Source organism: Maniola hyperantus, chromosome 4 (assembly GCF_902806685.2).
Source record: "Maniola hyperantus chromosome 4, iAphHyp1.2, whole genome shotgun sequence".
In the NCBI taxonomy this organism is placed as follows: Eukaryota; Metazoa; Arthropoda; class Insecta; order Lepidoptera; family Nymphalidae; genus Maniola; species Maniola hyperantus.
The window spans coordinates 4747745-4760075 of NC_048539.1; the positions used below are offsets into that span (position 1 = coordinate 4747745).

Genomic DNA, 12331 nt, shown 5'->3' on the forward strand with positions numbered 1-12331 from the left:
TTATAAATGCGAAAGTGTGTCTGTCTGTTTGTCTGCTAGCTTTTCACGGCTCAACCGTTCAACGGATTTTCATGAAATTTGGTAGGTACAGAGATAGCTTGCATCCCGGGGAAGGACATACGTTATTTTTTATAACCAACAAGTTGGAAAATCTTTCAAAGACATCATTGTTTGATTGCAATTGTAGGTACTTACTTACCTACTCTGATATAGGTAAGTATTTTCTTATTGCAAACGAGAGAGAAGTGATTCGGCTTGGAACACAAGTTGGGGAAGTGGAAGTTGTAGGAAGTTAACGGGCAAGTCTACTTAAAGTGCTATTTAGTATTTACACATCGGGCTCTTAATTGCCATCCCGTGAACTTTCCGATGAAACACTCTGCTATAAGACTGTAGGTATATCCTGACTTGCAAATTCGTTTGTGAAGTGTGATAGCAGTGAAGTTTCTTAAGAGGCTTACTTCATCATCATCATCATGATCAACCCGCACTGGGTCTGTGGGGTTGTGCGGGGTGTCCCCACCCCGATTGCCATCTCGACCTGTCGCGTACTAGGTATAGATAGATAAAGTTAGTAGAAACAGCGTAGGCTCAGCATAAAATATGCAGTCATAGGTTTAGCAACTTTAGCATAACTTTCGATTAGTCGGGATGATGGCAAGAGACCTGACGGATTGACGCTGGTTCCCTGGGAACGGGGACGGGCGCTAATGTGGGACGCAACTTGCGTTGACACAATGGCCCCGTGTCATATCAGGAAGACAGCATCAAGACCGGGAGCCGCAGCAGAAACAGCTGAAAACGGCAAGCAGCGCAAGTACCTATGCCTCTCTTATCAAGAGTTACATTTTTGTTCCGTTTGAAAAAAAAAAATTACGAGACATTTCACTGGTGCCTCCTCATCTGGTGACAGAAGGGCTAGCTCGTTTTTTGCGCAATGGATAAGCCTGGCTGTCCAGCGTGGAAATGCAGCCAGTATTCTTGGCACCATTCCACGCGGGCATGATTTGTATAGTAATTAGATAAGGTATTTTTTTAAACAAACTTTAGCATAAAATAAAATAAAGCTACATATCAAACGAATCGGTATGAGACAAAGACACGTAGGCTACGACACGAGGGGTATGTTAGTAAAAGAACTTCTGAGAAAATCAAGGAAAAACTTTACGAGAAACGTTTGATAAATGGAGCCGATTTCCGTTTGTTTTCCGCGAAATGACTGTAATATTTGAACGCCTTTTATTGCGGAAAATTCGGATGTTTTCCCTGTAGATTGTGCAGTGTGGCCGAATCACGGACTTGGACTAGCTAGATACAGCAAGGCGTGCCCGCAATGAGCCTAAAGCGCATATTTTATTTTCACTCCTCTGTCAATACTGTCATTCTCTAGCTAAGTAACGAATAGATATACGCGGCCGAAAGTACATCGACCTTTAGAAGGAGATAGCAGATATGTAGAGCGTTGTCCCTGTCGTTGAGACCGACAAAACGTCATATGGGTATGAGTGACAAAGACAACGCTCTACACAGCCGAATTGTCATTCTAAAGGCCGATGTACATTACTTTCGGCCGCGTACTGTACTCGATTCTCTTTCATATCGAAGTCTGTTTCTGATTGCGCGTTGTGATCATCGGTTGTGTGACTAAATGACTTGCGTCATGTCAACGAAGGTAGAAAAAAGTGGGCACGTTTGGTTTTTAGGGTTCCGTACCTCGAAAGGAAAAAAGGACCCCTTATAGGGTAACCACTTTGTTGCCTGTCTATATGTCTCTCTGTCTGTCTGTCTGTCTGTCCGTCTATCCGTCTGTCCGTCTAGCTGTCGTGTCTGTCAAGAAAACCTATAGCGAAATGGGGATATCAGCCAAATATAGGAACGTGAAAAAATTCACAGCAGTAGTATATAATTATAATCAATTTTAAAGGAAAACTATCATGGCTAAGTAGGTTTCACAGGTTAAGGAGTTATATCTGTTTTTCGAGGTTAACTATTATACGTAGATATTATGAGTTGTATATTATAGTTTTATTGTATATATTGTATTTGTGATTGATCGTAATCCTATTCGTTTCATTTAGTTTAGATTGATTTATTGTTATACTAGCTGACCCAGCAAACTTTTGACTACGGAACCCTACACTGCGCGTGGCCCGCCACGCACTTGGCCGGTTTTTTATACCTTTTAATGAACATGCGGCATCTAGCTATTCCAATTCCGTGGGCCGTGTTATAGGGCTCAGTCGTGGAGAGTGTCGTCAATGTTACGAAATTTAATTTCCTACCAATTTCCCATCAGAGCTAGTTCAGTATTTTGTTGTTAAGTAGGTAAACTACCTACACTGCTTTGCGCTATTCTATTGGCTCAACCCTGAAAGACCAAGGTAAGTAAGTACCTATAGTAAAGACCAGGTTCCTGGTAAACTTACGATTTATCTGCGAATATAATATATGCCTATGTCTGCGTAAATGAAATAAAATGAAATGAGCGAAATTAAAATAAATTAATTTGAAACTTAATTGAATAAAATGAAATGAAGAAAAAAATAGGGCGGCAGAAAAATCTGTAGGTATACCTACAACATGCGATAGGTATAATTTTATATAGTTTATTGTACAAAAAACATAGACTGTACAAATATAATTTTATTACGAACCGCCCGCCGCCGCGCGCCGCCAGCCCTACCACATGAGTAAAATGTAAATATCATCCATTGCTAAACATGGAGGACAAGCACATTGGATGTGTTTTGGAGGATTTAGGTACATTAATTTAAAATCCATACTAATAATCCATGCTAATATTATAAATGCGAAAGTGTGTCTCTCTGCCTGTCTGTCTGCTAGCTTTTTCACGGCCCAACAGTTAAACCGATTTTAATTTAATTTAGTAGAGAGTTAGTTGGCTTACGTCCCGGGGAAGGACTTGGGCTACTTTTTATTCCGGAAAATCAAAGAGTTTCCACGGGATTGTTAAAGGCCCGTCTGTTTAACCAAGTTATGTGAAATTTGGTACAAATGTAGATTGCATCCCAGAAATTGACATAGGCAACTTAGCTTTTTAATTTTCCTGGATAAATCCAGGAAAATCAAAGAGCTCCCACGGGATTTTTAAATACCTAAATCCACGCGGACTAAGTCGCGGGCATCCTCTAGTATAATATATTACGACCTTACTAAAGTGATTAACTGAAATGTAAGGTAGGTAGGTACTCTATTAGACAGCTGAACGTAGGAAATTAAGCCGTATTTAATTAGTCTCAGCACAATATGTTTGAATGTTTGTCGTTTACCCACGTGGGAGTTAATTAAAACTGGAGTACGTAGGTACGTAGGCACTTCGTAAACCTATAAGTACGTTATAAATCTGGTCAATAATTTAATTCAGGTTTTTATTAAGATTAGTTTTAACGACCATCCTTATCCTGGCGCAGTGGTGAGTACAGTGGTGTTATAAGCGAAAGGTCCTGAGTTCGATTCCTGGCATAGGTATGTTTAGTTTTTAAAAAACTACGTACTTAAAAATCAATTAGGGGTAGGTTTACCTATGGGTTTAGTAAAAACTGCCATATGGCCTCCCAGGTAGCCAGCTTCCACCTTAACTGCATCATTACCTACTACCACCCGATGAGATTGCATTCAAAGACTAACTTGTATCTGAATAAAAAACTTGTGATACTAAATTTATATCTAGCTGTATTCTTTAGCATCCTGTTTGTTATTCAGTCCCAAGAGAGAAAATATTTTTTGTTTTGAGGGCAAAAAAGAAATTCGCAATGTAATTTTGTTAGCGCGAGCGAATTTTTGCCTGGGGGCTATGTAAAGGCGTAATCAGAAAAAACAATGTTGGAGTAGGAATGACCTACATCAGAAGTTGAATTTTTGTAACTACATGAGAAATAGCGGGTGAATACTACCTACCATGCCACGCCGTTCATCCGTTTGCCGTGGAGGCACTAGGGCCACGGATACTTGATGCAAAAAAAATACGAGACATTAAAAAAAAAATTAGCCTGATTAGCTGGCTTATTTTTTGCGCAAAGGATTAGTCTGGCTGTCCAGTGCGAAAATGCAGCCAGTATTCTTGACGCCATTCCATGTGGGCATGATTTGTACAATAATTATATAGGTACTAAGGCTATCTTTAAGTTTTATTGTAACATTTTGAATTAGAAAAAAAAGATTGAATGTAGGTAATTTATTTTGTATTGTATACATACTTACCTAAATGTCTCTTAGATATATTATTATAGTTACTAACAAGCAGTATACAGGTTTACAAAGCTTATTCAAATTAAATTAATGTCGTGCAGCAAACTATTAGGTATACAACTTGACCGCATTCAGTCTGTTCAAATTGGAGCGACTCTCGACGAGGTGCTCTAAACCGCTGGAGCGGTCAAGGGTTACTTGGCCTTGAGCGTACTCCAGGTAATTAGTACTGGCCGCTTTGTTGCGGTAATTATTGCTGTGCTCGAGTCGTGTGGAGCTGTCGAGCTTGTGGAGGACCGCTTGTCTGCTTCAATCCAATACAATGCAAGTGCAAAACGCAACTTAAACAAGGCGTCTACCTAGTTGAAATTCCATACAAACCTGACACCGCCGCTTTCTCTTCTTTCTCCGTGTTTCTTTGTACGATGGTACTGAGCCGAATAGTAGTTAGCATAATATACCTAGTCCGTCATACTGGCTAAGTGCAGATTGGCAGGCTTCTCACACCTTTGAGAACATTATGGAGAACTCTCAGCCATGCAGGCTTCCTCACGATGGTTTGCTTCCCCGTTAAAGCAAGTGATATTTAATTGCTTAAAACGCATCTCACTCCGAAAAGTTAGATGTGCGTGCCCGGGACCGAACCGGCACGCACCTCTAACTTTTCGAAGGCCGACCTCTTAACCACGTTTTTTTAAGAAATTAACTCCCATTTTGAATAGAAGGCCTCGACTTTGACTTTTGACTAAAACGGAAAATCCTAAAACCACCGTTAGCATTTTGAATTAAAAGAAATCAGTCCCCTGAATTGAATCTACCTTAAGCTTTTTCAGAACGCCAATCCTACCGCGAAGGACCAGCAACACTAATCTGTGCCAGCAATAGCACTTGATAGTTGATAATATAGGTAGGTAGGTACATACCTATGTAGGTTCAAAATTAACTGATTTTCCTGAAAAAAGAATTTTATTAGTAATGTACCTGAGAACTAGATACCTACGAATACCCATCGATGTACGTATACCGCACTCGTAGAGCTATAATACCTACGTCATATACCTACTCGTATTATCATTCTATTATCTAGTAGGGAGTTTACAAAGGAATACGACTTAGCTCAATTATTCCGCTTCTATTCCTGGCAAACATTTCGCAGTCACAAACGCGCTCATATTTCGATGTTCTCATTTTGTCCTCAATTCAGGCGCATAGAACAGCATACGTAAAGCAAATGGAATAAAAAATGACAAATAAGTTTCCGCGATACGAAAATGTAGTTCGCTTTGACTCCTCCGAGAGTACCTAATCTAGGAAATTACTTTGTGAGGATACTTTCAGGAACGTTTTCTAGCAAAAACTTAATAAAGTAGGTAGGTACCTACTACCTAGTTGTTACTACTCACCTAGGTAGCTGCATAGGTCCTGCTGATAATTTAATAATAATGTGCTAAGCTAATAGTCAGTCTGTCTTTGGCTTAATAGTGAATAGACTGACTATTAGCACTAATTAGCTAGCAGAAATTAGGTAGGTATAAGTCCCGCAAATTGCTAATGCGCGTGGCTGCTATTGTAGTGACGTCAGCACTAGACTGAACTTTCGAGCTGATGGTATATTTTTATTTCGGCTGACGTCAAAATGACGTCATTTCCAATTAATGAGACATGGTTCTAGCGCAATAGCAATTTGCGGGACTTATACCTAAGTTGTAAACACCTGATGAATGATGATACAGGATTAGGTAGCCAGGTAGCGGGTACATTACTGCGAGTTTCTGTTTTCTCTCTATATGCACTTCCCTTTCCCACAGAAATTTTTGTTTCTGTCATTTTGTATGGAATTACGGAACAGAGAGAGCCCTGTACCTACTGAACTTCTTTCCGTGGACACTGAAAACATTATTACAGTTATATTTTGACAAAAACAACAGAAAATCTGCTCCATTTATCAAAGAAGTTCGATCTAATTTTTGCTTCGTTTTTCTCAACAAGTTTGTTTTCGATAATAATATATTCCATACCTACTACGTGCCTAAGGTACCTAGTTCGATATGTTTATTGATTGGGTACGCAGGCATATTTTGAGAACATAGATTGCTACTGTTTGTCCCTAAATATCAGTGTTTCCACAGGATTTTTAACAACTCAAGGTTTGTACGCACCTGAGCGGCGCGGCGCGTCGCTTCAGTCCGACTGCAGAACGCGTAACCTCAGGCCGCTCGACGGAACCTACCGCACTACAACTTCAGTACGCGGCAGCTCGCGTCACTTGCGCGTCACTTTTATACCCGTTCGCGTACGAGCGCGAAGCGCCGTGCCGCGCCGCTGGGTATGTCGCACTAGCGTCACTGCACTGCGCGTCGCTTCGCTGCGCTTCAAAATATTCTCTCCAGCCGTGCCGCGCGGTGAAGCGCTGTGCAGCGCCGCTCTAGTGCGATATGCGCCATACAGAATGATAGAAATGATATTTTGACGCTCTGTTCCGCGACGTGCAGCTCGCTGAAGCGCCGCGCCGCGCCGCTCAGGTGCGTACAAACCTTTAATCAACTCAGACGAAGTTCAGGCCTCATCTACTTAGTATTCTATAAATTTTCAACACTGGGAAATGAATCACTAAATGTGCTGGTCATCGCAAATCTCGGGAATAGCTGAACCGACTTCGCTAATTATTTTTTTATAAAAAGAACCTTGAAGTATGGGGATGGTTCTTACGGAGGGATTTTTTTAAAAATTTGAATCGACTGTTAGGCGGAACAAAGTTCGCCACGGCAGCTAGTTGCAAATAAAAGTAATTGAAATAGAAATAAGTAATGTTTAATTTCAGCATAAATAAAAATGTAGGTACCTCAGCAAAATGTAATTCAAATTAAAAAGCTTACACTCCAGATTCCTGACAAAAATTTATTACTAAAAAGCCCTAAAGATTAATAAATTAATTCCTTTTCATTACAGTAAATATGGATAACTTTAGAAACACAATTGGACACATTTTTATTAAAATAAAATGGAATTCTAATTATGGTACTACCATTCGAAAGCTGATTAGCCATAGACATTATACTAGTAAGGTATAGGACAGGTGGCACAGGACTGTGGCTTGTGGAAGTCCCTACAAGAGACTTATGTCCAGCAGTGGACGTCGACGTGACGAATTTACTGAAAATGTTTAATACATTTCTAGAATTACCCAGACTAACTTTGTTACCTGTCATCCCATTTTTTAAAGCATAATTATAATTAGTTAATTTTAACATAAACATAATGGAGCTTTAGTTTTAGTATGCAATCCACATTAGTTGTAAATAAAACTAATTTTAACACAACATATATTTCACAATACAGGGGGGTTTTCCCAAATCAGAAATCTGACCATAAAGCCCAGTATCCACCAAAGTGAAGATTGGCGGAGATATGTTAAGTAGAGTAATCAGATTAAAGAAAGATGACAAAAAAATGACCATGTCACTTATCAATCATCTGATTTGTTACATATACATCTTCGCCGCCCTGGTGGATACTGGGCCTTAGTAAGAAATTTACTTCTAAGGCTTCAATGCCAGACGAGTAGGCACCCATTCTAGGGTCTAAGCAAAACAAAACTCCTACGACAAACTTCTCTTCTGAAATGAAATTGTTTGAATATATACCTAATATAAATAGCACAAAATACCAACACCCTAGCACCAGTTTATTTTCTTGTTTACATTGCAATCATCAAAATTATTATCTGCTATCTCAATAAAATTAGTAAGCATCATGATTAACAAATCATATAATCATCATAATCATAACTATTCAAAGAAGGTCCAAGGGAGCTGGCTTACAGTCTTTATATTATTATAATGTTCACAAATATTCACAAATTGTTATTAAAACCAGCAAAAGGTTGTTATCATAATTATTTAGAAGTTACTAAAATAAAGCTTTTAGCAAATATAGACTGTCTTTTCAACAAGGAGATATATGTATTGTGAGAATGCATACCCACTACGATCACCTTATTTTCATAGCTTAACTTCATAACTCAAGTACAAAATGGTTCCAATATCTATTAAGCTATGGAAATGAATAGATGGGTGGATTTTACACACATCTCTCGCTATTAGTCCTTGGGCATAGTGAAAAGGCAGGAATATCACAAAATTAAATTTTACTTTGTCTCACTTTGTTCTTTCTTCTGTTGTACCATCTCCCTGATATTGTTCTCACTTTCCTTAAGATTCTTATCTAAGTATTGTTTGTTGTTCTCTAATTCCGTGGTCCGTTGAGCAAGTAAAGCAGTCTTTTCTTTCAGATTACTTTTGATTTCTGCCAAGTCTGTTAAAAGAAACATTCTGCCCACTGACTCATAGGTTTTAGTATCTGGTGGTAAAGTACTGATCTCCCTCTGAGTAATATCAGCATGTTGCAACATTCGCTTTAGTACTCCAAGTTGGCTATCTATCACCTGGATCTTCTTACTGGTCTCAACCATTTTAACTTGCAATTCGACGAATGCTTTCTTCAATTCTAGATCCACAGGCTTAGCCATTTTTGAATGATATTCAATATTACTGTTTCTAAATAAAATTTACAATTAAAATTACTGAAAAAATTATTTTGAGGTTACAACACAGACAGACTATTAAACACAGAGTACATTGAATATAGGCTATTAAATAAAGGTTTTTTTTTAATTTATGGCCGATGTCAGTCCGAAAAACTTTTGGTTAATTTCTAGCATAGATTTCTAGGCTCAAAAGGGCTAGAATCCAGAGCCGTAAAACTAGTTATATTAAAGAAATTGTCAATTTCTCCCATAGATTAATATGATTTCTCCTGTCAAACATTATTGTTGAATTGAATTTATAGAATTTTACGGAAACGTGTGAATTCCTTTAAAATTCAATATGTTATTCCAGAAGTAGTTTTCGTTCCTCAACTTTAAACGATATGGCTCGTCACCGCAATGTAAGAAATCGGAACTATTCGGATGATTATGATTACGACGATGTTTATGGACATTCCGTTGAGGAAGACAGCTGTATGTCTCCTAGCGATGCGGAACAGTGGATGTATGATCGTTCCCGCAACCAGCAGGCTGTGGCTAACTTCTTAGACAGCCGAAATGATATCCAAGAGGAGACTGAGGAGCAGACCGAAGCTGCACATCGAAGTTTCGAGCGGCGTGAATCAATAGACCTGCGTGGACTAAATTTAAGTGAAGAAGACGAAGCAAAGCTGATGTCATGTCTCGACGAACTCCGCAACGTGTTTGGGGACACAATCCCTGAAAACATACTAGTGCACTCTGTGCTCAAACATAGTTTTAATTATGATAAAGCATTGGATGAAATTCTTAATAATAAGACTAAAGAAGACAAACCTCAAACGGCAGTACCTCTGGCTCCTGTTATTATTGAACCTGTGAAAGCACCTGTAATAACCACAATAATTGATAACACTCCAAAAGTGATCACTACAAAAGTTGAACCTCATAAAACAGCTGTAATTAAGGGCTTTAGGATCGGTGATGAGAGTCCAGCAAGTTGCCCACAAACTCCCAGGGATCAGTCGCCTGCTAATAGAGATATAAATGCTAGAACCAATCAAGGGGATGACAATAAAGTAGTTCTTAAAGTGAAAGAAAACAAAACTGATCCAACTGTACAGTACAATACTGAAAGAGGGTCTGAAAAAGATCATCTGTACATAGTAGTTATAGGTCATGTTGATGCTGGTAAATCAACTTTGATGGGTCGTCTTCTCTGTGAGTTAGGGGAAGTTAGTCAACGGACTTTGCACAAATATGAACAAGAGAGTAAAAAAATTGGTAAACAAAGCTTTATGTATGCCTGGGTGTTGGATGAAACAGGCGAAGAGAGAGTACGGGGCATAACTATGGATGTGGGAAGAGCACAATTTGAGACTAAAACAAAGAAAGTTATTATATTAGATGCACCTGGCCATGCAGATTTTATACCTAACATGATAACAGGGGCGGGGCAAGCTGATGTTGCCTTACTTGTTGTTGATGCTACGCGGGGAGAATTTGAGTCTGGGTTTGAACTTGGAGGCCAGACTAGGGAGCACGCTTTACTCGTTAGATCTCTTGGAGTGAACCAGTTAGCTGTGGCAGTCAATAAACTTGACACCAGTAATTGGTCACAGGAAAGGTTTAATGAGATAACTAAAAAACTGAAAGCTTTCCTCAAACAAGCTGGTTTCAAAGATTCAGATGTTACCTTCGTACCTTGCTCAGGTCTAACAGGAGAAAATCTAGTTAAGGTTGCAGCAGAAGCCGAGTTGCTCAAATGGTACAGCGGGCCATGCTTGCTAGATGTCATTGACAAATTTAATGTTCCTGAAAGGCCTGTGTCTAAGCCATTCCGTATGTCAATAAATGATATATTCAAGGGCACAGGCTCAGGATTTTGTGTTGCTGGTCGTATTGAAAACGGTGTAATCAATAAGGGTGACAAAGTCCTCGTTTGTCCTTCCAAAGAAATGGCAGAGGTCCGGAGTTTAAGCATTAATGAACTCATGAGCAATATTGCGTTTGCCGGTGACCAAGTTAGTGTGACTCTATCTGGTATTGAAATGCAAAATGTCTCAGTGGGCTACATACTGAGTGATCCTGTTCAGCAGGTTCCAGTTACCACACGCTTCGAAGCAAGATTAGTAGTTTTCAATGTGAAAGTTCCTATAACAAGGGGTTTCCCTGTTCTGATACACCATCAGTCGCTGGTGGAGTCTGCAAATATTGTGAAGCTTAAGGCATTGTTGAATAAGAGTACTGGAGAAGTTTTGAAGAAAAAGCCTAGGTGTTTGGGGAATAATTCTGTAGCTGTTGTAGAGATAGAGGTTTCCAGACCAATATGTATTGAACGGTACAAAGATGTAAAGGAGCTAGGACGTGTGATGCTGCGTGTTGCTGGTGTAACGATTGCAGCTGGCCTTGTAACAGATATTTTTAACATTTGATTGATCTGATATCTGTATAAAGTCATATTAAAATGCCAAGGTTCCTGACTTAAGATATTATATGGGGAAATGTTATTGTACTACGCAGGTGCCTTGGTATGTTAATACAATGTTATCTTGTCTTGTACAATGTTGTATCGTACTATAGGAAAGTAAATTATGGTTATAATTTTATTATTGCTATTTATCTAATAGATATTTGCCAATAAATCGTAAAATATAAAACTGCTTATTATTGATTTACAAATCAACACATCAACAAAAAATATTATTATTTTCTACTGCTCTTTGAAAGAAGTAGGTATAAATCTAGTGGAATTTAGTAAAAACTACGACTTGTGACTAGATCATTTCCTTTGTAAGTTCATACTTAGGTTGGTAAGCCGTCGTAGGTTAGAAGTATTTTGATACAGGATTGGTTTCAAAAATATTTGTCCAGTTGCATGACATGACACACGGTTAGGATTAAGTTATGGTTATCATTAACCTTAACTTAATCCTAACCTAACCTTTCAATAAAAGCAAAATGGGCTGCACAAGTGCTCATTGCAGTCAGGATTTCTTAACTTTGGACCATAGCTATATTATTATAACCTTATGGTCATAGGTACTTGTGCACACGAAACAGAAAAATTGTGCAGCACTTATTTATTTATTTTAAATTCTATTACAAGTTCGCCCTTTACTGCGATCTCACCTGATGTTAAGTGATGATGCAGTGCGGTGCGGGCTAACATGGAAGAAGTATATCATGGTCACCGACCAGAAATGGTACTCATTTAAGGCAGTTTTTATATGGTTTTTATTATACCCCAAAGAGTATAATTATACCCGTCCTATACCCCTAATTTTCATAGAAGGTGAAAATGGGGTTCAATCGTAGACTGAATAAATGAGCTAGACTAAAGTACTGTGTAACCGCGACTGAGATACCGATAGCCCGACGTAATGACGAATAACACGACAATAATTACCATTGTTTAGTAATCATAATTTGTATTAAACCGATCAACAACATTTATATTAAACGTTTTTTATGTGAAAACAAGTACCTAAATAACTAATGAGAACTACAGTGATACCACGAATTCTCAGTTTGTTTTGTAACTAAAGTTGTATTCCTTGAAAAATCGGTTACACGATAAGGGACAAAAAATAGGTT

General features: G+C 38.6%; 3 protein-coding genes across 3 annotated transcripts in view; 2 read left to right on the forward strand and 1 right to left on the reverse strand.

Annotated features, from left to right (window-relative positions):
• Positions 1-1636: 1636 nt before the first annotated feature.
• CAHbeta (carbonic anhydrase beta) overlaps positions 1637-12331 on the forward strand; it is a 28254-nt gene continuing 17559 nt past the window's right edge. Inside the window, exon 1 of the mRNA XM_069509815.1 lies at positions 1637-1640. The gene's annotated coding sequence lies outside the window, so the exon portion shown is untranslated. The remainder of the gene's footprint in view (positions 1641-12331) is intronic.
• Pfdn1 (prefoldin 1) lies at positions 7005-9043 on the reverse strand. The gene has a single exon (XM_069498153.1). The coding sequence runs from the start codon at positions 8735-8737 to the stop codon at positions 8357-8359; it is 381 nt and encodes a 126-aa protein (XP_069354254.1). The 5' UTR covers positions 8738-9043; the 3' UTR covers positions 7005-8356.
• On the forward strand, positions 9011-11404 carry HBS1 (translation elongation factor EF-1alpha (GTPase) HBS1). The gene has a single exon (XM_034985484.2). It carries the CDS (start codon positions 9139-9141, stop codon positions 11167-11169), a length of 2031 nt encoding a protein of 676 aa, XP_034841375.1. The 5' UTR covers positions 9011-9138; the 3' UTR covers positions 11170-11404.